The sequence below is a fragment of the Balaenoptera physalus genome, assembly GCF_965194825.1.
Source record: "Balaenoptera physalus genome assembly, chromosome: 15".
In the NCBI taxonomy this organism is placed as follows: Eukaryota; Metazoa; Chordata; class Mammalia; order Artiodactyla; family Balaenopteridae; genus Balaenoptera; species Balaenoptera physalus.
The window spans coordinates 37,363,384-37,391,168 of record NC_138894.1 but is presented as its reverse complement, the minus strand read 5'-3'; the positions used below and the strand labels follow the sequence as shown (position 1 = coordinate 37,391,168).

The window sequence follows — 27,785 nt, the reverse complement described above, 5'->3', positions numbered from 1 at the left end:
AGTATAGTATCAAAACTGGGAAATTGGCATTGGTGCTGTGTGTGTGTGTGTGTGTGTGTGTAGTTCCATGTCACTTTATCACCTGTGTAAGATTCGTGGACCCACCATCACAAACAAGATACAGAACTGTTGATCACCACAAAGATCTCCCCCGTGCTGCCCTTCAAAGTCACACCCATCCCCCACCCCAGCCCAAGAGAGTTCTTTGGAAGACTAGGAATCGTGAGGGGGTTGAACCTGAAGTGGGAGAGGGAGAAGCCTGAAATGGGTTCTCAGGTCGGAGGATGCAGGGTGAGATTTTGACTCTGAAGGAAGAAAAGGCAAGCACCATCAGCTCCAGTCTGCTCGGGGGAAGCGTATTTGGTTTCAAGCTGGCTGCCCTGAGTCACCCAGAGGGGGGTGCTGGGAGACAGGGAGCCCCAGACAGCTGTGCTTCCCCTTTGCCTCGGTGGGGCAGTGTAGTTTGGGGAGGTCCTTAGAGATGCTGGGAGATCCTGAGTCTGCAAGGAGACACGCAGGTCACCGGAGCAGCCAAACACCGGTGCCCACGATGCCTTGCCCAACAGACCTGTGCATGCTCCACGGCCCAGGGGACAACTTCTTTAGCCACCAGGCATGAAGAGGGATGCTCCATTTGTACTTTCTACCTTGGGTTGAAAATGTCAGGGCAGACCTGCTGTCTGGGACCCTGGAGGTGAAGTATAAGGTGAGACAGGGTCCTGCCATCAGATGGAGAGAGACGTGCCCTGGTTCTCAGGGAGTCCTCAATATTATGAGACAGAAAGGCTTAAGGAGACCCAAGTCTGATGGAACAACACAAGCTGAGCTCATGGGGGCTCAGAGCCAAGTGGTGGCAATGAGAGAACTCCCCAAAAGGCAGGACATAGGAAAGAGATCAGATGTGTGGTGAATCCAGGGTGCTGGAGGATCCAGGGAAGGCTTCCTGTAGGAGGTGGCACTGAAGCTGGCCCAAGAATGATCCTCTATAGATGTGCGAAAAAAGATGATGATGGAATTTTGCAGGGGAAGAGGTACCCAGGTGTGGTCAGGGCAAGGAGGGCAGGGTGAGGGCAGGTTGGGAGGACAGTGAGAAGACCTGAGGAGATGGCAGCCTGCCGGAAGCAGGGTGTGGGGGGGAGCCCAGGAGGAGATGTGAGGGGCATGGGGCTGTCGGAGCACCTGAGGTTCCGGGGGAAGTGCTGAGTTCACACCGGCTGCAGGGCCGGGGCGGGAATGGAGGAACAGACAGAGGTGGGAAAAGCCTGTCTTACCCCTCTGCCCCTCCCCCAGCCTCCCACTCCCAGGTGGCCTAGGACACCTCCCAGATCTGGAAGAGCTCAGAGCCAAAGCGCCAGGTTTCCGTGTTTACAGTCAACCCCGGGGGAGGAGACGAGGGTGGAAGGGAGGGGTGGCCGCATGGGGAGGCCAGCCGGCTCTCTCCAGCTCCAGCTGGGCCAGAAGTATTGGAGGCTCAGGCACTCAGCTCCCAGCCCTCCACCTCACCATGGCCGCAAAGGTAGACAGTAGCCCCGGGGGGGTCCCCAGCAGTGGCTCCAACCTGGGCGCCACCCGAGAGCACATGCAGGCGGTCACCCGAAACTACGTCACCCATCCCCGCGTCAGTGAGTATGACCCCCAGTGGGTGAGGTCGGGTGGGCTGCTGGGTCTCCAGGTCCTCCTTCTTAGCCTCAGGGAAAGCGGAGGACCCGAGACCTGGCGAGACCTAAGGGGCTTTCGGTCCTGCGGAGTGATGCGGGTGGGGGGATGGGGGTCCCCAGCCCAGGGTACCCCAGAAGAAAGGGCAGGGGAGTAGCTGCAGGAACCTTCCTGTCAACAGTGATCTTGCACTGAGACCCCAAGTCCACAGAGAGCTCCCAACTGCCCCCAAGAGTGTGTGTGTGTGTGCACTCTTGTGTGAATATGTGTGTTTGGGGTGTGTGCATGTGTACACCAGAATACTCAGTGTCAGTATAATCAAGTTTCCCTGGGGGATGTATGTGGCAACGCAGAGTGCGTGTGCATTCTCAGGATGGGGAACACGTGACACCGTGTGTGTCATGTCATGTGTGCATTCTGGGGGAGGGTGCCTGGGTGTGGAACCAGGGGAAGGCGTGTGCCTGGGTGGGCGTGTGCTCCCACCTTCACTTGGGTGATGACATATGTGTGTGAATATGTATGTGACAGCTTGAGCGTGTGTGTGATCAGAAAGGAAATGTGTGAGACTGTGTGTGCATGCTTGTACACTCAGGGTGGGGGTGTGTGTGTGCAAGCATGTGTGCTCACGGGGAGAACATGGATGAGTATGTGGTCAGATGATGTCACATGTCCGTGTGAGCAGCTAGGAGAAGGGCTTATGCCTGGCATCCAGGGGTAGGGGTGTGGGGACCACGGGCGCTGGAGTGGACCCTTGTGGGCTTCTGAGGGGGCATCGGGGGCGTCTGTGGGTGTGGCTCGAGTGCCCGTCCTGCAGGGGTGGGCCGAGTCTGGGTGTCTGGGGCAGAAAACCCGGGAAGTCCCCAGGACCAAAGTCCCCAGGACCAAGCACCCTGCTTCGGCCATCTTTCCTTGTCCAAGGTCACATTCCCTGGTGTGGCGAATTCTTGAATTCTCAGACAGCCCCGTTCACTGGAGTAAACCGGCCTGGCCGGCACCAGCTAAGCAGAGCCAGAGGCTCCTAAGAGGGTGTGTATGGGGAGAAGCTGGCCTAGTACGGCCGCCCCTCCCTCTGCAACCAGCCAGCGCCACCGGGGCAGGGGGAGTGTCCGGAGAGGCAGCTGAGAGCTGGGTGTGCGGCGGGGCCCACACCACGGAGAGCAGAGCGGGAGCAGAACAGCCAGGCCCAGGGCTCGGGGGAGCAGCGCCCCGGCTGGGCGGGCCACCACCTGAGGCCTGAGGCAGGCACCGAGGGGTGTGGAACACTCCAGCTAAGGAGGAACTGAGAGCGAGTGGGGTCGGATTTATCAAGAAGGCCCCGCGGGCCCGGGGAGGACGAAGGTCCAGATCCTCCCCGACTGCAAAGCCGGGGTCACCAAGGCCCAGAAATATACAGTGACCGTGCCCCCCCCAGGGTCCAGATCCCGGGCCCGGAGACCTGAGTAGAGTCGGCTGACCTTTGTCCAGGCCCGGTGACGGCCACCCCCGCAGGCTCCTCCCCCATCTTCCCCGCCCCCTGTGAGAAAGGGAGAGCCGCCTGGGTGCTGAGTGGGGGGTGGGGTCTGAGGTCCGGACCTACGGCTCGGCTTTCCTCCTCCCTGGAATGTGCCCTCCCAGGGTGCAACCTTACCCGGGATCCCCTCCCAGCCGGCCTCTTATTTATAGTCCACAAGCCCTGGCACCGGGGCCAATGCCCAGGAGGTTTGATCCCGGCTGGAAGCAGCAACAGCAGTGTCCCCCCGTTGGCACCATGCGGCCCCTAGCCAGGCAACTGTGTTCACACCCAACAGCCCACCCAGAGTCACGGGTCAGCGCGAGGTGAGCCCCTCGCCCAGTGCCCGCGTTAAAGATGTTATTGTGAAGACAGAGGCCACTCCTGTGCTTTCGCTGCACCCAGTGTCCTCACAGGTCCACCAGGGGCGGGGCCGGCCGGCACCCCCCGCCCGAGGGAGGCTGGATTCCTCAGCGTGCTTCTGCACCTGCGGCTTTCTCCAACACCCCCCTTCCTCCTCGGGGGCCTGGGCAGGTGGACTCCTGTGGCCCGCTCTGCCCTCCTCCCCCACCAGGGGACTCTAACTACTTCCAGGCAGGAGACCTTTGTGTAGAGGCAGAAGGAGCCTAGGAGGAGAGCTGGGGGACCAGAGGGACAGGGGACGGGGCAGCTGACTCCCAGCCCCAGAGCTCGCTTGGCCATGGGCATGGGTCCAGGGGAAGACTTCCTGGAGGAGGAGGTGGACTAAACAGGCCTGAGGCATTAAAGGTGATTTCTCTGCAGTGGCTGAAGGAGGGACTAAGGCAGAAGGGGGGCCGGGTAGAATCAGGATGGGGAGGGACCCCAGCAGTATCCCCCCTGGGAAGGAAGGGCCCCCTCTGCCTTCCTCAGAGCTGGAGTTGATCTCCACGGAGAGGAGGCGGCAGGAGCTCTATCTGGTTGTGTGGGGCAGAAGGGGTGGGGTGAGGGGTCGGGGCGCCCCGCAGGAGCAGAGGTTAGGACGGACGGGCTGGCATTCTGGCTGGAGGGCCGGAGCCCGGTCCGATGGCCCAGGGCCCTGAGTGCCAAACCGCTGGCTGCCTTGGTTTCCTCAACCGAAAGGCAAGGGAGGTTACACGGAGAGCGTTCCACCGTCAGGGTCTCCGGCCGATTCTAAGAACCCTCCGCCCCTGCCCTCCCTCCCCTAATCCCTCCAGCGGGGATCTGGGAGGAGGTGCAGAGCCTGCTGCCCCGGGCCTGCCCACCCCCCGGCCTCACGCATGGACGCCCGCCTCAGCCGGCTCCCAGGACGCTGCAGGTGTGGCTGGGCCGGCCCTAATTAGCGGAGCCCCGCTGAGCTTTTGCCGGGGAAGGCGGTGGGGAGGTGGGAGCAGGAGGGGCCCGCAGCCCGAAGAGCAACCCGAAGTGTCAGCTAGGACAATGGAGAGGGGGTGGGCAGAGCAGCTGGAGGGAGTGTCTGCAACGTGTCCGTGCCCCTCAGGGGTCTTCTCGTCCAGCCCTTGCCTCCAGCACCACCTCCGGGGTCAGGGACGTGCCCCTGGCTGGGGTAGGGCCATAGCCTCGAGTGCCACAGGCTACTGTCCTGACTTGCGGTGGGCCCTAGGAGAAATCCGCCAACGTCCTGGGCCTCAGTTTGCCACTCCGTGCGATGGACACCATCAGAGTTGGGGGTGGGTGCAGACAAAAGGCCTGGCTTCCAGTCAAGGGCACCTTTGTTGCTCAGCCACCGTCTTGGCTGTGTCCAAACCAGACAGCCTCTCAGAAAAGATATTGTCTAGTCCTGCAGAGGAGACACCCTGGTCTGAAGGGAGAGACACAATCTGTCTCCAGTAACGGACAAGCTGGAGAGCAGGGCACCCACTTGGGTGCCCGCTGTGGGACTTCGGAGGGGAAAGGACCCAGCGAGCTGCCGTAGTTAGTCAAGGGCAAGGCCTCGGACAAAGGATGGCAATAGCCAGAGACTGAACCGAAATGGCCACGTAAGTGGATTATCTGCGATGAAAGGTCCAGGCTATGGAGCGATGTATTCACCCAGCAACTAGAGCCAAGAACCGTGTCCGCGGGAATCCTGGGAAGGCAGCTTATGGATGAGGCTGGTGTGATGAGATGGGGACTTAGAGACCTCGTGCTGCGTAGAACTGAGAAGTGCCAGAGCACCCAGCTCTGCTGCAGGCAAGCACTTTGCCTGGGCTCCCCGCACGCAGACCAGCCCCTCCTTGGGAGCTGGAGGGGCCCCCCACATCCAGATCGCTCCCCTCTTCGTGCCCGTGACCTTCACCGCTCCTCCCCTTGGCAGGTAGAGTTGTTGGGTGTCAAGGTTAATGCATTTCACTTGGCAGAAGCTGTGAAATGGGGGGAGCCAGCTGTGAAGAGCCCTTCCCCTCCAGCACCCCCATTTCCTTACCCGGCCCACCCACTCTGCGTCTTTCCTCTGGCTGGTCTTGGTATTTTCTCCACGGGGCCAGGAAGATGCCAGCTCTTCCCCAGGGCTATTGAAAACGCGGGTCTCCCTGCCCCGTGCTCCTTCCCCTGTTCTCACAACCCTCCACCCTCCCTCTGCCGGGCTCCCTGGCTCCTCTCTACTTCACACAGTCCTAGTAACCCAGAGGGTTTGATCAAAATGCCCCCTGGGCAGGAAGGGCTGTTTGGTGATTTTCTCGGTGGGCAGGTTGATGCCCTGGCCTCTGCCCTCACCCTCCGGAGGCTGGGGTCTTCCTGTGCCTACAACCCCTTTAGCCTGTGTATTCGCTTTCTCATCCCTTCCATTCTACCTTCACAGGGGTGGCAGGAGCCAGAGGAGGTGACAGCATCCTTATTTGGTTTGGGGATGGGAAGGTGTGTGTGTATATGTAGGGGGAACACATAGTTCCTGATGTGGGAAATACGGGAATGGGCTGGTGGGACAAGGTGACGCCTTCCATAATTCATCCAACAAATATTTACTGTCTATCATAGGCCCACACTCTTCTAAGAGGTGGAATCCAGCAGTGAACACTACAGACACTCCCGCCCTCACGTGTCTTGGAACTGATGTGTCCTCTTGCACAAGGGAAGTGAGCCTGTGCACGCCAGACACGCTGCCCTTCTTTCTGTTCCCCAAAGGCCCCGAGTTCTTTCTCTGGGCCCCTGGGCCTCCTTATCTCTGCCAGATGTGCCCTTTGTCCAGCTGTCTGGGGGCGACCTGGATGACTCCACTTGACCTTGGAGCCTCAGCTCAGACGGCCCTTCCTGCAAGGCGCCTCCTCCATGAGCTCCAAGCCTGGTGTTCAAGCCCATTCCCGCCCATCCTGCTCTTTCCCTTCAGAGCAGTTGGCAATTATTTCATCTTTATCCCCTTTTAAATTGTAGGCTCCATGTTTTATTTGCCTCCTTTATTTGCCTAGCCCAGTATTGCGAAGGCATCTGAGAGGCAGGCTTGAAGATAGGACGGGAGGAGGGAGGAGGGAAACAGAGCTTGGAGGGCAGGAGTGAGATGTCAAGAGCCAGGTCCCAGCCTGGAGGTCTCAGCATCCAAAGGTATGAAAATAGGCTGAGGAGTAGCCAGAGAGGTGGGGGGGAGGGGCAGGGCAGGGCTTCCAGGGACCTGCAGGAGAGAGTGCATCCAGGCCCTGGTCCCTTCCAGGGGCAAAGCCAGACTGGAAGGTGAGGTGTGGGTGGCAGGTGGAGGGAGAGGGCAGTGGAGCCAGGCTGTGATCGTCGCTGGACAAGGATTGGGGTGGAGGGCGTGATTTTAAGATGGAAAATACCAGAACTTGCTTGATGAGACGGCCACAGAGAGAAGGAGTGCTGGCCCGTCACCCCAGTGCTCAGCCTTCTCTAGGGCCTGGTTCCCAGTGCCGGGGAGGGGCTGGCTTAGATGGAAGGTGGGACACCACCTCCGTGGGAAAAGGACAAGAGAGTGGCTCAGGTGCACATGGGGGCTGGTAGTATGAGGGCAGGAAGGCGGGGGAAGTGCCCCAGCTCTGGGCCCAAGTCCGAGAAGAACTCAGCTTTCTTGAGTTTTCCTAATAGTCCTTAAGCTCCGGAGAACATAGAAAACATCTGTGCAAGGATCACCTTGCCCAGTCGGTCTTCCTAGACTAAGTCCCCAGGAAAGGAACTTCGATCTGACAAAAATAAGGGGTTGACCACTGAGCCTCGCTTAGCTTCACCTGGCGGGAGCAGCTGGGCGGCAGGCCTGCTGAAACCATGAGAGCGGGTGGGAGCCCATGTGGTCTGATAGGAAGCACGAGGGGGGCCCCGCCCCTGCTCTGCCACAAGGGTCTGTGTCCCTGGGCGGGCTTTCCAGCCCTCTGAGCCCCATTCTCCTGGCCTGTTGAGAGGAGGGCTGGACCGCTCTCCTGTCGGAGGCCCTTCCAGCCTGGGAGTGACCCAGGGACCTCACAGACACCCCTGACCATCCTGCCCTGCCAGGTTCCTTCACCCCAGTTGTCCCTTTGGCACTTCAAGAGGACCCTGGGGAAGGGCTACCATGTCCCGGGGTCATGGGTGATGGAAGGACCCAGGGTCCCTCAGCTAGCGCCTCACAGAACCAAAGTAAGCTTCCTGTCTGCCAGTCTGTGCTTCTCCTACTGGGGTCCCTGGCACTGGAGCTGGGAAGTATTTCCTGACGTCTAACCCAGTCCCTCCCTGTAAGCTGAGCTCACATCCCCATCTGTGGCTCACTCCAGCCATCAGGACGGGGGCAATCTGCTTCACCCTCCTTTGTGGCTCTGCTCTCTCCCCGCTCCCACAGGCGCCCAGTGAGGCCGGCCTCGTGGCAGAGCAGGGCCCTGGCTGACTTTTCTCACTGATGCCTGCCCCCCCAACACACACACACACACACACACACACACACAGAGTGCCCAGTCAGTGTGGGGTGATGGAGAGAAGTGTGGTCCTGCTGAGGGGCAGGGAGGGCAGCTCTCATCACATCTCTAGCTTTTGGAAAATGCTGTGGGTCAGAGAGGAGGGTGTAGTGGGTAAGTGGGGGCTGAGGCCAGACGGGAAGTAGCCTCAGAGATGAGAAAGGCCTCTGATGGCTGGGGGGTGGGAGGGGAGGATTCAAGGGGCCTCTGCCCTTGCCCTGGCCCTCCCCCAGCCTCCTGCAGGTGTCCGAGGCAGCGGGGGCCCTGCCGGCAGGGGCATGACCCTTACAGCAATGGTGACTGGCCCTGTCACAGCTAATGACCCTGACGGCCCGGGCTCCAGAGAGGGGAGGGGGTGGTGCTTAGAGGGAGGGAAGGTGGAGGATGCTTGTGTGTGTGTGTGTGTGTGTGTGTGTGTGTGTGTGTCTCTCTGTCTGTCCGGGTGTCGGTGTGAGACCCTCACCCACCCCCACCCCTCCCCCAGCCTACAGGACCGTGTGCAGCGTCAATGGGCCCCTGGTGGTGCTGGACCAGGTCAAGGTAAGACCTCTGTCTCTTCCCAGGCACCACGGCCAAATCCCAGAGCTCCCAGCCCCTATACTGATCTCTTCTAAATTGCCCTGCCCCTCGGTGGCCCCCATGCTCCCACCCCCTTCTTCCTGACCCCCAGACACCCACCTCCACATTCTCCCTCCCTGGCCACCCGAGGTTTTCTTTTCCCGCCTTTTCTGTGGGTCCTGCTGTGGGCCTTAAGAGACCTGCTGCTACCAGCAATGAACAGGGGCACTGCAGCTATTGTGCCTCTTTCTTCATCAGTAGAATGGCTGTGTCTAACTTCCCCGGAAGGCAGGACTCTCCCACCTGCCTTTCACGGGTCTTCTTTTAAAAGGAAGAGGAGGAGGCGGCAGGCAGATGGATACCAGCTAACTCTCCAGAGCTTGAGGTTTTCAAAGGTCTTTGGACTGTCTCAGCCTGGGAGCCGGCAGCTTGAGCGGGAAGTGAGGCGGGTCTCACGGAGGAGGTGGAGTGCGGGCGACTTGGTGTCCTCGGGGTACCGTAGGACCATGGCAGACACTGGCAGTATTCTGAGTCCCGGGTTGGGGATTCTCGAGGCGTAAAGAGCTCTGCAGAGCTACCCGATCACTCTGCTTCCCCCCCAACCAGTTCCGCCCCTGTCTCCCGCCCCACGCCACCCAACCCCAAACTGGAAATCTGGGTGCCACATTGATTCCTCCCTTCCTGGCCCATGTTCTGTCGGCAGTCTCCCACCCACCACACCCTTATCATGGCCATGGCCTCTAGGGCCCCAGCCTGGCGCCCTCCCATCCTCTACCCTGCAGCCATGCAGCCCTGACCCCTTCCCTCTGCTGCTCCAAACTCACTAGGTCTCCCCATGGCTTCACCTTACAGGCCCTCTGTCCTATAAGGGTCCTGCATACCTCTCCACATCTCATCACTCTCCCTTCCGCACTTAGAAACCCACACTGTCTCTGTGTGAAGCTGCCATTTGATGTCTCTGGGCCTTTGCGCGTACTCTGCCTTCTCCACTACCTCTCCCCCCACCCCCACCCCCCCACCCCCGTCTCTTCCTCTGACTCACCTTCTCCTGGAAGCAGTGAGCCTGACCCTGCTCTCGGCTTTGTGTACTGTCTTGCTGGCAACATCCATCGAGGCATTTGGTCATCACCTGGCCGCATGTCTTCTCCCTGCCCCTCCCCGCCCACCACAATGTGCCCTCCTATTGGACTTGGATGGTGTCTATAAATCCCAAGCTCCCAGAGCCCCACGTTGCAGTTTTACTGAACACCTAGCCCATCATGGGGGCTCAGTTTGTTCAAAGGAAGGGTGAGTGAATGAATGAATGAATGAGAGCATGAATAAGTATGGGCCTGTCAAAATCTGAGCCAACTATATTAAAGAGATCAGACCCACTCATTTCTGGAAAACAGATTCCAAGTTCATGGAGACCTCACAGTTGGGCCCATTAGTGTCAGGGACGCCCTGGGAAGAAGTGTGGCGGAGCTGGTCTGCACGTGCGCACCGGAACCAGACCGTGTGATTCAGGCTTCTTGAACTTTAATCCCAGATCCATCCCACCCTTTCTATTAACTACCCGTCAATTCTAGATCAGCAGCATCAGCACCACCTGGGAACTTGTTAGAAATACAGATTCTTGGGCTCTACACCAGGCTGACAGAATCAGAAACTCTGAGGGCCCAGAAGTTTGTTTTCACAGCCCTCCGGGTGATCTGATGCTCCCTGAAGTCTGAGAACCATCTGTCTAGGACTGTAAATCCCGGTTTCCTCATCCATGAAATGACAATAGGGGACTTCCTTGGTGGTCCAGTGGTTAAGACTCTGCATGTCCACTGCAGGGGGCATGGGTTTGATCCCTGGTTGGGGAACTAAGATCCCGTATGCCCTGCAGCAAGGCCAAAAAAAAAAAAAAAATGACAATAGGATTGTTGTGAGGATCAAATCAGACAAATGTATTGTTTTTTTGTTTTTTGTTTTTTAAACAGAAACCACCAGGTATTTCGGAGGGAATTTATTTATTTATATTTTTTGGCTGTGTTGGGTCTTCGTTTCTGTGCGAGGGCTTTCTCTAGTTGCGGCAAGCGGGGGCCACTCCTCATCGCGGTGCGCGGGCCTCTCACTATCGCGGCCTCTCTTGTTGAGGAGCACAGGCTCCAGACGCGCAGGCTCAGTAGTTGGGGCTCACGGGCCCAGTTGCTCCACGGCATGTGGGATCTTCCCAGACCAGGGCTCGAACCCGTGTCCCTTGCATTGGCAGGCAGATTCTCAACCACTGTGCCACCAGGGAAGCCCAAATGTGTTGTTATTATTCCTCCTTGAGAACAGCTAGCGAGAGCCCTGCCTGGAATGCGGAAACGCTAATATGCCTGATTAAATAAACAGCTGGTGAATCTCATGCCCCTTTGCCCACCTCTGCCACACTCCCTGTCAGTCTATATAGGACTCTGTATAGAGAGTCAGTACCTATGCAGACATCCATTTTCCAGCTGTAAGGTGGGGCTGGACTACGAAACTGGAGATAGATTCCCAGGCTATGGTTCTGTGATTATTGGACACATCGGTAACTCGTGTAGAACAGAGTAACTGGGTGATGGAGACACCCAGAAAATCCTGGGCTTGCAGAGGGAAGGAAAGGAATCAGAAGTTGACAGTCTCATAAGTGCAGGAGACGAAGGCACCTTTATGCACCCTTCTCCACTCTCCCACACTCCTTGTTCCAGAGTTGCTTGGGCAAAAATGCCACAATTCTGTCCCTATAGCGCCACCTTCTGCCCAAATTGAATCACACAGGCAACAACGCTTTCTGCTTCCATCCTTCTCAAATGGAAAAATATTGGGGGGAAGAATTTTGCGTAGATCCAAAGTTCTTAGACAGGTAATCAGGGCCTTGAAATTGTATGAAAACCTCTTAAGGTAGCAGCCTGGGTTGAGGCCCAATAATGTGCATTCCTGACAAGCTCCCGGTGGCCAGTGCGGCCAGGAGGGTTGGATCACCCTTGGTACCGCTGTTCTAGAGGATCTTCCGCCTGCTATATTCTGTGATTCAAACCGGCCCTTGTTGGAGATTCACATTACCCACCAGTCTTGGTTCCAAATGTCTGTGGCTGCTCCCAAACTCTTCAGGGAAAAAGCTTTCAAAATTGTGTGCATCAGCTCCAAAAACAATTTCCAAAGAGGAGTTCCCAAACTGCCCTGGACATTGTCAGGGGGAGAAGCCTTGGAAGCAGCACACCCTGTCCCAGTCCTGCCAGGCTTGCTAAGGACTTCCCAGGCTCCTGAGTGGATGCGACAGCACCCCTGTGCCTGACCCCTGGCTCGTTGGGAACTCGGTTGACTCTCCAGCAGAGGAGGTGGGCTACACTGAACAATCCACACTCCCTGCAATTCTCTTAGTAACCAACAATGAGAGCTGAGAGAATCAGGTCTGCGGCTGGGAAACGGGGTATAAATAAAAGCTCACTGCTGCACATTGGAATTCTCCCGCTGCTCACACTGCTCTAAGTGGCTAAACCCACCCTTTCCACCAGAAAAATAACTGGCTTTCTCTTCCTAAAGGATTCCAGACAACACCCTCCATGCTTGGGCGCCATGGTTCTGAGAGTTCTTCCTCCTATCTGGCTGTAACCTCTCTGCTGTTTAAAGTTGATTTTCTGTGATGTTTCATCTTTCAGGGACACACAGTGTGCCACCTCTTCTCCCCTCTCCATCACCCACACAAACCCACATACCAACGATCGCTTTTTTTTTTTAAGGTAATAGAGAATTTTAAAAATATATTTATTTTGACTGTGCCGGGTCTTAGTTACGGCATGCGGGATCTTTAGTTGCGGCACGCATGTGGGATCTAGTTCCCAGAGCGTGGAGTCTTACCCACTGGACCACCAGGGAAGTTCCCAAAGGATAGATTTTTATCAGCCTGCTGCCTGTTTTTCATTGGGCCCACTGCCTAATTGCTTTGGGGCCCGCTCAGGCCGGTGTTCCGTCCAGCATTTTTCCTCCTGAGGTTAGCAGCCCCCCATCTGCGTCCCAGACAATGAGGCCAGTGGCCATTTCAGAGAGAGAGAGACACAGGCCCACAGAGAGCGGAAGAGGGGTTGGAGCCAGGACTTGTATTTAACTTGTTTCCCGGGGCCTCGCAGCCCTTGCTCTTGGGCTCCCTCTTGTGGTTGTAAAACCAAAGGCTGTCCGGCATCAGTCCCTCCGCAGACCTCAGCACTCCTCTTGGGGCGAGCCCCTTCCCCCAGTGACCCCATTCAGCGGGGCCTGACAGTGGTTTAGGAGGGAACAAGATGGCCTTCCTGGCATCCTCTTCACAGGACAAGGAGGGGCCCAAGCCAGAGCTTCTCTCAGTGACTATCAGAGCTGGGAATCCTCCTGTCTCAGGTTCAACCTCCGGTCTCAGGGAGCCCTGGGGGGAGGACCCCACCTTGCTCACACCCCTTTGGGGAATTGAGCCATCCACCCCTCTTCCCTGGCCCTGAAGGTTACTGGTTTGTGGACAGCAGGGGATATAATGATGGTGACAACGACGTCACTGTACTTGAACATGTTCCCCTACCCCGCCTTTGTTTTTTGGCCGCACTGCGCTGCTTGCCGGATCTTAGTTCCCCGCCAGGCATGGAACCCCGGCCCCCTGCAGAGAAAGCGCGGAGTCTTAGCCCCTGGACCGCCAGGGAATTACCCCCCACCATTTTTTTTTTTTTAACATTTTAATTACACGCACATACAAAACACGCTTTTTGTAACTAGTGAAATAAAAGACACAAAGTTAACTATTTGCCCCTAACCTCTTTATTCCCAACCTCTTGTGATAACCAATGTAAATATCCTGCTGTATATGGGCAAATATAAGCAAGTTAGATGTTTACGTTGGTGTTAGTCTCTTAAAATGTATCGAGTATTTCTTCCATGTCAGTAGATCCACATTTTACTCATTCTTTTTGATAGCGACTATGGTTTGCACATAACCGTGGTGTGGATGTACCGTGATGTATTCCATTTTTGATAGACAATCAGCATGTTTCCAGGTTTTGCTATTACAAATAGTATAGCAATATATATCCCTTTTATACTGGTGCCCTTATTGCTATAGGATAGATTCCCCCAAAATGAAATTGCTGGTTCAAAGTGTATATTTATTTTTTAATAGATACTGACAATTTGGAGCAAAATTGCTTGCCCAGCAAGGTTGTGGTAATTCATATTCCAACCAGCCATGCATGAGAGGACCCACTTCCCAGCATCCTTGCCAGCACTGAATATGTGCTCTCCAGTAATTTTGCCTAATGGTTAAGATTAGTCCTATCTTGCTTTTATTTGCATTTCCCTGATGACTAGTGGAGTTGAGTATCTTTTTATCTGTTGAGATCTCACTTCCTCCTCTGTGACCGTTTCCTACACATTGAGTTGTACGTTTTGCTTTGTTTATTGTTCACCTTTGTTTATGGTATGCCATACAGAAATTTCAAATATTTATATTATCAAAGATTTCTATTTCTTTGTTTATGGCTTCTGGATTTCTTATCTTGCTTAAAGATGTCTCTCTTATCCAGCTTTTAACTGGATTATTCCATAAAAAAGGAAAGAAGAAAAGCTCTTCTGGTATTTTGTTTGTTTTAGTTTTATATTTAAATTTTTATATGCCTGGAATGCGTTTGTGTTTATGATAGGGATAGATACCCAGTGCATTAGCACCATTTGTACAATAAATTCTTTTTCCCTATGAACTTATATGCCACATTTGTTCTCTAATAGTCTCCTAAAATCTGGGATCTGTTTCTGGACTCTAGCCTTTCAACATCTCCATTCATCTGCCTCACGCCAACACTGACCATTTGACCTCAGCAGCTTTAGAGCACGTTTTAATATCTGACAAGGCAAGCCCTCCACCCCTGATCTTTTCCATAACTGTTTTTGGATATTCTCAGACATTTACATGAATTTTAAGATCATTTTATCAAGTTCCAGGAGAAACAATCCATTGGGAAAGCATTGAATTTATATACTTTTGAAAAGGATTTATATTTTTATGATAGTAAGTCATTCTGTCTTGGAAAACACTATTGCTCTCCATTTGTTCAGGGCTTGTTTTCTTTCCATTAGTAAGATTTTATTATTTTCTTGTACCTTTCTTGTTAAATTTATTTCCAGATATTTTATGGGTTTTGGCCCTATTGTGGATGAAATATTTTTCTCCATTTCCTCTTCCGTTTACTGCTGGAATAGAAAAAAAAAAAGAGATTGTTTCTTTTTCACTTTTTGCATAAATTTTGTTTAATGATACGTTTTAATATTCTGTGATTCTTTTGGGGGGAACACTCTTCTTAATTGAAGTATAGTTGATTTACAATATTGTTAGTTTCAGGTATACAGCAAAGTGATTCAGTTTTATATATATATATATTTTTTTTTTTAATGAGAAGCTTTTTTTAAAAATAAATTTATTTATTTTTGGCTGCATTGGGTCTTCATTGCTGCACGCGGGCTTTCTTTAGTTGCGGTAAGCGGGGGCTACTCTTTGTGGTGGTGCGCGGTCTTCTCATTGTGGTGGCTTCTCTTGTTGCGGAGCACGGGCTCTAGGAGCGCGGGCTTCAGTAGTTGTGGCTCGTGGGCTTAGTAGTTGTGGCGCATGGGCTCTAGAGTGCAGGCTCAGTAGTTGTGGCGCACGGGCTTAGTTGCTCCGCGGCACGTGGGATCTTCCTGGACCAGGGTTTGAACCAGTGTCCCCTGCACTGGCAGGGGGATTCTTAACTGCTGCACCACCAGGGAAGCCCTATATATATATATATTTTCAGATTATGAGATAAATTAGGAGTGTGGGATTAACAGGTACAAGCTACTTAAATAAAATAGATAAGCAACAAAGATTTACTCTATAACACAGGAAACTATACTCAATATCATAAAATAACATAATGGAAAATAATCTGAGATTGATTTTTATATATTTATCTTGTATACAGCCAAATTCTCTTATTAATCCTGGGTGGGGTTGTTTTTGTTTTTAACTAGATCCTCTTAGGGTTTTTTAGATATACAATATCATCTGCAAATAAAGGGAATCATGTCTCTTTTTCCACTGGCATACTTTAATTTGACTTTTTATTGAAACAATTTCAAATTTATAAAAAGTTGCAAAAATAAAAATAGTACAAGGAATATCCATCTACCCATTTGTTCTATCATTGCTCTGAGTGTATATGCATGTGTGTGTGTGTGTGTGTGTGTGTGTGTGCTTAATTTTTTTTTTTTTTTTTTAGATATTTTGAGGGTAAGTTATGCCCAAAACTCTAGTGTGTATTTCCGAAGAATAAGGATATTCTCTTACACAACCACAGTAGTTATCAACTTTAGAAATTTACACTGATACTTTAATCTACAATCTATATTCCAATTTGTAAGCTGACCTAATAAAGTCTTTTATAGCATGTTTCTCCCTCCAGTATAGGATCCAGTCTAGGGCCTGGTATCACATTTAATCATCATGTCTGTTTAGCCTGGAATATTTCCACAGCCTTTCTTTTTTTTTTAAGTTTTTTTTTTTTTAATTTATTTTTATGGCTGTGTTGGGTCTTCATTTCTGTGCAAGGGCTTTCTCTAGTTGCGGCAAGCGGGGACCACTCTTCATCGCGGTGCACGGGCCTCTCACTATCGTGGCCTCTCTTGTTGCGGAGCACAGGCTCCAGACGCGCAGGCTCAGTAATTGTGGCTCACGGGCCAAGTTGCTCCGCAGCATTTGGGATCTTCCTGGACCAGGGCTCGAACCCGTGTCCCCTGCATTGGCAGGCAGATTCTCAACCACTGCGCCACCAGGGAAACCATTTTTTTTTTTTTGATAAATTTATTTATTTTATTTTTGGCTGCTTTGGTCTTCATTGTGGTGAGCAGGGGCTACTCTTCGTTGCGGTGCACGGGCTTCTCATTGCAGTGGCTCCTCTTGTTGTGGAGCACAGGCTCTAGGCACGCAGGCTCACTAGCTGTGGCTCACTGGCTCTAGAGCGCAGGCTCAGTAGTTGTGGCCCATGGGCTCTAGAGCGCAGGCTCAGAAGTTGTGGCACACTGGCTTAGTTGCTCCACGGCATGTGGGATCTTTCCAGACCAGGGCTCGAACCCATGTCCCCTGCATTGGCAGGCGGATTCTTAACCACTGCACCACTAGGGAAGTCCCAGTTTTTCTATATTTAGAACGTTTCAAAATTTCCAAATGTATGAAGTTTTTCTAACTATCCTTTTGTTATTGATTTCTGACTGACTTTGATTAAGATCAGAAAACATGGTACAGCTTGATGTGTTCGAAGTGATATCCTTTTCATTATTTTCTATTTCTTCTGTGATTTTAGTTTTGATTTCCTCTAATGTCCAAGGAGTAACTTAGAGGAGTACTTTAATTTCCCAGAATATTAGAAACATTGCAGGGAGAGGTGCAGTCTTTTTTACCATTTATTCTTATTGGATTAAGATTATGACTTACCCCTGAAGTGAATCAAGGAAGCCAGGTGGATGGGCAGCAAGGTGAGGGAGCCTGGGCGATGCTATGCTTTCTCTCCAGGACCTCCCCTGGGAAGGAGGTGCAGGTAGAGGACTTAGCTCTCCTGGTGCTGACCAGAGCTGAGGACCAGTGTCAGCTGGGAGCGTCTGCTCTCCCAGCCCAGCTTCTTTGGCTTGGCTCATAGCCTCATCTAGACCTTGGTTCCTGAAGCACACACAGACAGCGGAGCTCGGGGATTCCCTTGAGGCAGACATCCACCTACCCACTTGCTGCCTGTGGTCCTGGAGGGACAGCCTGATTGGTTTTTTTTTTTAATTTATTTTTTATTTATTTATGGCTGTGTTGGGTCTTCGTTTCTGTGCGAGGGCTTTCTTTAGTTGTGGCAAGCGGGGGCCACTCTTCATCGCGGTGCGTGGGCCTCTCACTATCGCGGCCTCTCTCGTTGTGGAGCACAGGCTCCAGAAGCGCAGGCTCAGTAATTGCGGCTCACAGGCCCAGTTGCTCCGCGGCATGTGGGATCCTCCCAGACCAGGGCTCAAACCCGTGTCCCCTGCATTGGCAGGCAGATTCTCAACCACTGCGCCACCAGGGAAGCCCCTGATTGGTTTTTAAAATTGAGTTATAATGTGTATACCATAAACTTCACTCTTTTCAAGTGTATAGTTCAGTGGGTTTTCGTCTATACACAGAGTTGTGCAACCATCACCACTACTTGATTCCAGAACATTTTCATCACCTCAGAAAGAAACCCTGAACCCGTTAGTTGTCACCCCCAATCCTCCCTCCTCCCGTCCCCAGCAACCACTAATCATTTTGTTTTGTGGATTTGACCAGTCTGGACATTTCATATCAGTGGAATTATATACTTTGTGGCCTGTTGTGTCTGGCTTCTTTCACTTAGCATGATGTTTTCAAGGTTCATCCATGTTGTATTATGGATCAGTACTTCGTCCCTTTTTTTTTTTTTAATTTGTTTATTTTTGGCTGCGTTGCACGCGGGCTTTCTCTAGTCATGGCAAGTGGGGGCTACTCTTCCTTGCGGTGCTCGGGCTTCTCATTTCTCATTGCGGTGGCTTCTCTTGTCACGGAGCATGGGCTCTAGGCGCGCAGGCTTCAGTAGTTGCAGCACACAGGCTCAGTAGTTGTGGTGCTCAGGCTTAGTTGCTCTGCGGCATGTGGGATCTTCCTGGACCAGGGCTCAAACCCGTGTCCCCTGCATTGGCAGGCGGATTCTTAACCACTGCGCCACCAGGGAAGTCCCCTTCATCCCTTTTTAAAGCTGACATATTCCACTGCCTGGATATCCCACCTTTTGTTTATCCATTTGTCAGTTTGTGGACATTTGGGTTATTTTCACTTTTTGCCTATAATGAATAATGCTGCTATCAGCCTTCATATGCAAGTTTTTATGTGGACATGTGTTTCCATTTCTCTTGGGTATACACCTGGGAGTGGAATTGCTGGGTCATATTGTAACTCTATATTTAACCTTTTGAGAAACCACCAGACTATTTTCCAAAGTGACCACACAATTTTACATTCACACCATCAGTGTCTGAACGTTCCAGTTTCTCCACAACCTTAACACTTGTTATTATCTGTCTTTTTTATTACAGCCATATTAATGAGTGTGAAGTGCTGTCTCATTGTGTGATTTTGCGTTTCTTTAGTGACTAATTAGTTGAGCATCTATGTGCTTATTGCGCACGTGTCTATCTTCATTTAGATCCTTTGCCATTTTTAAAATAGGGTATTTGTCTTTTTATTGTTGAGTTGTAAGATTTCTTTATATATTCCACATGGCAGCCTGATGCTTTCTACACTGATCAGAATGAATACTTCACTTGATCTTAGCCAAAAGCAAAGCGATTGCCTGATTCTTTTTATTCCTGAAGCCTGTGAGGACTACATGTGAATTGATCCCAGCCCCACGGCTAGGGAAAGATTGCCACTGGTAGATGGGGACACCTGGGAGCCGAGGAGAGAACTTTGCCAGTGTGTTCACCATTAGTCCACAGGGGCAGAAGCAACGCTGCTGTCAGGAGACCTAAACAGCCATAATAGCTACTACATTTTATTGAGCTGTTGTAAGGTCCCGGCACCAGCTAATGACTTTCCATATATTTCCTCCCCACAGCAGCCTTATGAAATAGGTGTTAGTATTATTCTCATTTTAAAGATGAGGAAAGTAAGGCTCAGAGACATTAAGTAACTTCCACAAGGTCACACAGCTTCTAAGTGTCAGAGCTTCAATTCTAACCCTGGTCTTCCAACTCTAAAGTCGGTGCTCCTACCCACCCAGGTATACTGCCTCCCAAACAGAATTCAAACTTTCCACTTACCAGTCCCTGAAGTTCATTTCCAAGAGTATCTGGGCACAAGATGGGAGAAAGGAGCTTGAGACTGGGTCAAGGAAGTCTGGGGAGGAGACAGGGACTTCACCTCTGGTCTCACTGACACTCTGGGCTGCTCTCCCCTCCTGCCAGTTTGCCCAGTATGCTGAGATCGTCAACTTCACCCTCCCCAATGGGACTCAGAGGAGCGGGCAAGTGCTTGAGGTGGCTGGGACCAAGGCAATTGTTCAGGTAAGTGGTGTCAATAAGATGTTGGCTGGTTGAATAAATGAATGAATCCACAAAGTTTCCACACTATCTTATAAACTCCAAAGACAGAAAATGTTCTATTTCCCCTGAGAGAGCTTTGCCCGGAGCTGGACACAAAGGGAGCCTAGAATGGAAGGCCCCGTTCTCTCCAGCAAACTGCTTATTAGACTGACTAACCTCTTACTCTGTAGGTGTTTGAAGGGACCTCTGGAATCGATGCCCAGAAGACCACCTGCGAATTCACAGGGGACATCCTACGGACTCCAGTGTCGGAGGACATGCTGGGTGAGGGGTAGGGATGGGCAGGGTGAGGGCGTCCCTCTGTCCAGCCAGCCCAGCTTCCCTGACCAAGTGCTTACCTAGCACACCGCACTGTCATTGCCTCTTTACCTAGTCTGCCTCCCCTGGGAGCCCTTTAAGGTCAGAGGTTGTGCCTTGTCTTTGACCCCCAACCCCAGCTCAGGGCCTGACATAGAGCAGGTGTTCAATACATGAGGCAGGCAGCTTCAATAAATTAGAGGCAGAGGAGGTAACCATCTATTTGGGGTCAAGCTGAAACGAACTGCACATCCCCTAATTTTCTCCCAAGGTCTGCCATACCTGGCCCTCCTCCTTCCAGCCCTAAAACTCCCCATTAGAGTCATTTTCCTGGGCCAAGGCCTTGCCTGTAAAGGTTTCCAGGAGAGGAGGGAAGACCGCCAAGGAGGCAGTCACTGTAGCCAGCTCCCTGGGGGTAACCAAGGGCTGAGGGGAGGGGGACATGGGGCAATTGGGACGCGAGGGCTGGGTGAGAGCTTGTGGTGTGGAGGGTGAGCAGCCGTGAGACCCAGAGCCGTTCCTGATCATCACCCATCCCCTCTCACCCACTCCCAGGTCGGGTTTTCAATGGCTCTGGCAAACCCATCGACAAGGGGCCAGTGGTCATGGCAGAGGACTTCCTGGATATCAATGGTAAGTGACCGAAGGCTCGGGACGGCTCTCGGGACCCAGCCCCCAACTACCTTCCCCACCCCAGTCACTGCCTCTGTCACCTCGCCCCTTGGAAATTCTGCCCCAGATAAAGGCCAGGGCCATTGCCCAGGGCTCACCCCCAGGACTGGTCATACTAACAGGCAGATCAGGTGAGATACGAGAGCAGCAAAGGCCGCTCTGTCTGGGGCCAGCTGCATTTCATGTCCCATTCCTATAAAATGCTATCATCATTGTGCAAAGTTCCCCAGGTGCCCAAGACCCTCACTCTCCTGCCTTCTGGCATCCACCTGCCTGCCACTTCTAATGTGCCTGGGTGGCACCGTCCAAGGGAGCACTGGACTGTGGCTATTTAAATACAAACTAATTCAAATGAAATAAAAGCTCATTTCAAAACCACATCGTGGGGCTTCCCTCGTGGCGCAGTGGTTAAGAACCAGCCTGCCAATGCAGGGGACACAGGTTCGAGCCCTGGTCCGGGAAGATCCCACATGCCGCGGAGCAACTAAGCCCGCGAGCCACAACTACTGAGCCCGCACGCCTAGAGCCAGTGCTCTGCGACAAGAGAAGCCACCGCAAGGAGAAGCCCGCTCGCAGCAAGGAAGACCCAACACAGCCAAAAATAAAATAAATTAATTTTTAAAAAAATCCCACATTGTGCATGCTCAATAGCCACACGTGGCCAGGGCTACGTTTTGGGCAGCGCAGTTGGAGCACATTTCCATCACGGAAGAAAATTCTGTTAAACAGTGGTGCTCCGGAGTCTGGGGCAGGGGTGGGGGAGGGCGGGCAAGGCCTGGACCCTTGAGCAGGGTCCATGGTCACCGTCTCCCAGGCCAGCCCATCAACCCCCACGACCGCATCTACCCGGAGGAGATGATTCAGACGGGCATCTCGCCCATCGACGTCATGAACAGCATTGCCCGTGGCCAGAAGATCCCCATCTTCTCAGCAGCTGGGCTCCCCCACAATGAGGTGAGGACGTCGAGGGGCCTGTGGGCACGACCAAGGGGAAGGGACGGAGCAGAGGCAGGGGCTGGTGGGCCAGCAAGGAAGGCCTCCTGGGCCGAGCAGGCTGGGGTCACCAGCAGCTGTCTCCTGGCAGCTCAGGGACTTAGGGCCCCCAGACAGATCTCCAAGCCTCCATCCTGAGTGAGTGGGGCTCTCACTGGCTCACGAGAGAGCCCACGGGTAGCCTCAGTGTTGAATGTCCTGAGCAGCTGAGCCCACGGCTCTACCACTGGTCCTTGCAATGGTCTTTACTTGCCTGCACTGAGCGAACCCCACCTCGGGCCAGCCCCACTGCCATCTGAAGCCTCCCTGTGCAGGTTTCCTGCCCTACCCCCTCTACCCAGAGTGGACAGCCCATTTCTTCCCAGAGCAGCTGGTGTGACAAGGTTTCTAGATGCTCCCCCCCCGACCACCCCCACTCCTCTACTCCCAGATGCGCCCTGGCTCACCCTCGAAACGCTCAGAGCGATTAGTGTCCCTGCCTTCCCCATACACACATGCTTATCCTGGATCTTCACACGCTGCAGGGCTGGGGCAAACCCCAGAGATACCCCTAGGAGGCTGGGGGGCAGAGGGGACTCTGAAGGGCCAAGTTCCCCCTAACCCGTGGTAGGCAGTTGCTCTCTGGAACTGTTTTTCCGCCCTCCTCCTCATGACAGGCACCCTGGGTCCTCAGGTGCCACAGAATTAGGCAGCCCTCCCCTGAGAGCAGCTGTAGGACCCGGGGCAGCCCTTCCACCTTGCTGACCTTGGGTCCCTCCCACCGAAGGCCTTGGCGGGAGGATGGGCTGGGAATTACCCTGTCCATGCTCCTCAGTGGGCTGGCTCGAGCTCTGGTTCTGATGTCCTTCCTCCCATCCCCAGATCGCTGCCCAGATCTGCCGCCAGGCTGGGCTGGTGAAGAAGTCCAAGGCCGTGCTGGACTATCACGATGACAACTTTGCCATCGTCTTTGCAGCCATGGGGGTAAGACGGGCTGGGCCGATTGGCAAGTTCTGGAAGCTACGGGCAGGCAGCCTTGGCCCCTGGCACACCCAGTCTTATGGGGGAGGCATTATCCTTCTTCTTGAGAAGCCGTCAAAGTCGGAGCCTCTCTGGTGAGAGAGGCAAGAGCACGACTGGAGGAGCGGGCAGTGTGTGCCCCACAGAAGCCCAGAGGCCACGGCAGCTATGAGATGAGCCCAGGACAGCTGGGGGAGGAGGGAAATTAGGGAGACAAGACAGCTTCAGAAAGGGGATCCCGGGAGCCCTTAGAGGGCCCAAGGCAGGGACGGGGAGTTTAGCAGGGAAGCAGCGGGTAGGGTGAGGGGCAGGGGTGGCACTGAGCAGAGCTGAGTCTGAAGTCTGAACCTCTCTCTGGGGATCTGATGAGACCCTATCCCGGACTGGGCAGCAAACCCAGCCCCTGCCCTCTCAAGCCCCAGGTTCACCCCAGTGACCGTTAGCAGGTCAGTCAATAGGCTTTACTGAGAAGAGATGGGAGGAGCCTGGGCCCCGCCTCCAGCCCTCCTTGCTGTGTGTCCAGGTGAACATGGAGACAGCCAGGTTCTTCAAGTCCGACTTCGAGCAGAATGGTACCATGGGCAATGTCTGCCTCTTCCTGAACTTGGCCAACGACCCCACGTGAGCCGTCCCCTGGCACCCATACTGCCCTTAGGCAGCAGGCCCTGTCCCCTTCCAAGACCCAGAGTACCAGGTCTCAGGCATCCCAGAACTACAGCCATGGGCCAGAGCTGGGAGAACAACCCCTCATTGTGGAGATGGGGCCACCGAGGCTGGGGAAGAGGTAGGGACAGCACACGGAGAGACAGGGAGCTGGGCCACAGCCCGCCTGCCACCTGCCGCCCCTCCGCCCTGCCCACAACCTGCATCCAGCCGCCATCCCAAGTCAGGGCTCCTCCTCCGAGGCTCACTTCCACAAGGTCACCACTAAAGAGATATTTCCCTAAAGCATGCGCTTAGAAAAACTGCTATTTTAAAAGTTGAGAAAATGTGAGTTTAAATCTGTAGGTTAGGTGATGAAAAAAAAAAATCTAATAAACTGTCCTGGGAACTGAAGGTACTCAGAAGGAACTCAAAGCAGGTAGCAGAGTTCAGGGGGCCCAGATAACGTCACCAGAGAAAAGTGCCACAGGCACAGAGCCCGGGGACTGAGGGTGCCTGGAGTGCCCCCAGTGGAAGGGGCTGCCAGGGCAGGCCAGCCTCTGACCCATGCCCAGCAAGGAATAGTGAGGGGAACAGTAAGGAAAGAACCCCGAGAACACCGAGTGTGTGAGCGCTCCAGCTGACCCAAGCTCGGGTGCCCTGGGGGGCGAGGGACACTGTCCTCCTCATCAGTCACTCCTGGCCCTGCCTGTCCCTCTCTCACCCGGCTCCCTGCCCGTCCCAGCCTCTGTGCTCATTCCTACCTTGAATAGCAGGACGTGATTGAGGGCCCACTCCCAGGAACCATGGCCTGGATCTGGGGGCTGGGGCCTGGGGCTCATCTTACCCAGTCCTCTGCTGCTGTGCACTGTACCAGCTTCCCAGTTCACCACCCACTCAGCACTGGGGCCAAATGGAGCACAGGCCTGGGCCTCCAGGCTCTCTAAACATTGGCCGTACCTGCAGGATCGAGAGGATCATCACCCCGCGCCTGGCACTGACCACGGCTGAATTCCTTGCCTACCAGTGTGAGAAGCACGTGCTGGTCATACTGACGGACATGAGTTCCTACGCAGAGGCTTTGCGGGAGGTGAGGGGGCTGTAGTCACTGCGCCCAGAGCTGGCCCACACAGGCCTGTCCCCACCCCTTTCCTCATGGTCAATGAGCCCCCCACTCCCCTTCCTTGTGTCAGCCTCTTGCCCCCTTTCTTACCCCGAGGCCCACGAATATTGCAGGTCTCAGCTGCCAGAGAGGAGGTGCCCGGGCGCCGAGGCTTCCCCGGGTACATGTACACAGACCTGGCCACCATCTACGAGCGGGCAGGCCGCGTGGAGGGCCGGGGCGGATCCATCACTCAGATCCCCATCCTCACCATGCCCAATGACGGTGAGCCGCCTCCCTGCCCACTACCCTCTGCAGCCCTCCTGCCCTCCCATCCTACCCAGACACTTAAAGGACCCATGCTTCTTTATACAGATGTGCAGTAGCTCTGTTCCTCCATCAGGGTAGACACTGTCCCTTCCTTGCCTCCCCCGATCACCCACTCCCGTGAGGGAATAGAACCTACATGGCCCTGAGTGGGTGGAGACCAGGATCTACACTGACACCAGTGCCTTTCCTTGCAGACATCACCCACCCGATTCCAGACCTGACGGGCTTCATCACAGAGGGACAGATCTACGTGGACAGACAGCTTCATAACAGACAGGTACTGTCCCCTCCTTACCCACTTCCTGCTCTCTCCACCGTCTCCAAGGACACTGACTAATAACCAGTGTCCCACCGCCCCCTGTACTTCATCTCCCAGTGAATGAGGAGGGGCCAGACAAGGCTAACCCCTAACAGGAGATAATCCCCAGGAAGACTGTTTGGTTCCCAGACAGAAGACAAGTCTGGGTGGAATCCAGCCTACCTGGATGTGGGACCTTGAGAAAATCATTGCATCTCTCTGATCCTAGGTTTCCTCATCTATAAAATGGGAATGATAATATATATCACACAGTTGCATTGTGGAGAATAAAATAAAATAAGTTGGCCCACAGAAAGCATCTAGCAGCTCATAGATACAAAATAAATATCATTTCTCTTTCCTTTCTAGTAATTTGCTTTGGTGAACAAAAACAATAGGTAACTGACACAAGTAGGTGGTGAATAATGTACCAAAGGGTTAGTAAATGTGTCTGTCCCATCTTAGGCCACCCCCTTACTCTTTCCTCTTTGTTTGGCAGCTTTTCTTTGCAACTATGAACTGTTAAGTTTCTACCTGGCTTTTGTCCAAATAATCAGAAGTTTTGAAATAGCGAGACTTTCATGAACTAATGTCATGTCATCTCCCCCCTCCACTCTCCTGTCTAGGTGCGCACATGTAGACACCTGTATACCCAAGCCCTAGAATTTGTGGGCGATAGAGGAGGGCGGGGTGTGACCAGCCGACCTCTCTGTGGGATGAATAAGGACCAGTCTCCTGAGAACCACAGGGGGAGGGAAGACAAGTAGAGGTGGGAAAGAAGAGAAAGTTTGGACCCTGCCTTCTGACACGCCTTCTTCTCCCCGCCCAGATCTACCCCCCCATCAATGTCCTCCCTTCCCTGTCGCGGCTGATGAAGTCCGCCATTGGGGAGGGCATGACGAGAAAGGACCATGGAGATGTCTCCAACCAGCTGGTAAGGAGAGAGCCCAAGGGCTGGTGGGGAAGCTAGTTTCAGAAGCTGGAGCTTGGAGCCCTAGCTGGACCACGAACTTTTCTCCTGGAAGAAAAAACTTCCTCCCCTTTCGGGGTCGCCGCACAGTCACATGGGGGAACATGGGACTCCTGCGGTAAGCCTGCCGTGACCGCTGACCCCCTCACCCCTTCACCAGTATGCCTGCTACGCCGTCGGGAAGGACGTGCAGGCCATGAAGGCAGTGGTGGGGGAGGAGGCGCTCGCTTCCGAGGACCTGCTCTACCTGGAATTCCTGCAGAAATTTGAGAAGAACTTCATCAACCAGGGTGAGGCGCGTTGGGGGCGCTCAGGCAGCAACCCCCTTAGTCCGACACCCACACGCGCACACACCCTTAACACTCCTGCTCTGTCCCTAGGTCCCTACGAGAAACGCTCGGTGTTCGAGTCTTTGGACCTGGGGTGGAAGCTGTTGCGCATCTTCCCCAAGGAGATGCTGAAGCGCATCCCGCAGAACATTATCGATGAGTTCTACTCCCGCGAGGGGGCGCCGCCGGACCCCGAGCCCGACACGGCGCTTTAGCCCCGAGGGAAGCCTGGCCCCGGAGCCAGGTCCTGGCACCGCCCTCGCCGGGCGCCCGATCTACACGCCCCGCCCCATCGTCTTGGTCCTCACACCTTAACCCATCGCTCCGTGCCCACCCTCAGCCCCCCACAGGTTATGGGGGGCTCCTACGCTCCAGTCCTCTCCCTGGATTCCCCGACATGGGAAACAGAAGGTGGTCAAGCCTATATTCTCTGTCTTGTTCTGATAGGAGCATTTGTATTTTAAAAGTACCACCGTCCTCTCCCAAGAATTTATCTCATGTAAATACAAGATTGGCAAAACACTGATAATTGTTGGAGCTGCGGGGGGTACATGAGGTTCATTAAACTATTCTCTCCACCTAAAAAAAAAAAAAAGAAAGAAAAAAAAGAAAAGGCTACATTAGTGTCTTAACAGGTGACAACAGAATTCTTCTTAGGGAGGTATTTATCTTTGTTAAAAAATATCTTGATAAATTTCTTGGGTGGAATGTGAGCTCATGGGCCATAGAAAGGACCATCTCAAGCCCACAAAAGATGTGTCTGATTCTAAACAGCTCTGCCTAAGAGATGCTAGGAAGGATTTTGGTTTGCTCCAGACGGGGAGGGGAGTTGCTGGGGAGATGGCCTGAGGAACAGTGGGGGCAGTGTGCAAAGGCTGAGGAAAGGCCCCCCAGTTAAGAAATGGGCAAAGAGCATCCTAAAAACCAGGATACCTGATGTTCCTTTGAAAGCTGCCTGCTCTTCTGTAATGCCATCCCTTCCTGTCTCCTCTGCCCCACCTACGATGAAGTCATGAATGCTTCCTAAGAGGTAGGGCAGGTTGGGAAGATAGAACTTCAGCAAAAGGCTGAGTTCCATTTCTGGGTCAATGTGTTATGGGACCAGGCCAGAATTCTTGGATCAAGAGCTGACACCAAAGGAGGCCTTGAGAATAAAATTCCCATCCCCAAGACAATTTACAGCCATTTTAGGGAAAGCTTTTGGGTGTCCACAGGACATAGGGTTGTTTTTACTTAATAACAGCTTTATTGAGATGTGATTCACGTACCATACAGTTTACCTATTTATAATTGTACAATTCAACAACTTTTAGTATATTCACAGAGTTGTGCAATCATCACCACAATCAATTTTAGAACATTTTCATTACCTTAAAAAGAAACCCTGTACCCCAAGTTATCACTTCTCAAACCACTCTTCTGCCCCCTCCCCAGCCCAAGACAATCATTAATCTTTCTATCTCTGTAACTTTGCCTATGCTGGTCAACTCATATAAATGGAATCATACAATA

At 53.3% G+C, this 27,785-nt stretch overlaps 1 protein-coding gene across 1 annotated transcript; it reads left to right on the top strand.

The window, feature by feature from the left end:
- The first annotated feature begins 1,378 nt into the window (after positions 1-1,378).
- On the top strand, positions 1,379-27,785 carry ATP6V1B1 (ATPase H+ transporting V1 subunit B1). Its single transcript, XM_082426044.1, has 14 exons — positions 1,379-1,622; positions 8,477-8,532; positions 19,504-19,602; positions 19,812-19,905; positions 20,494-20,571; positions 21,425-21,564; positions 22,465-22,566; positions 23,126-23,223; positions 24,211-24,334; positions 24,481-24,631; positions 24,871-24,953; positions 25,804-25,908; positions 26,105-26,234; positions 26,325-27,785. Exons 1-14 carry the CDS (start codon positions 1,505-1,507, stop codon positions 26,486-26,488), a joined length of 1,542 nt encoding a protein of 513 aa, XP_082282170.1. The 5' UTR covers positions 1,379-1,504; the 3' UTR covers positions 26,489-27,785.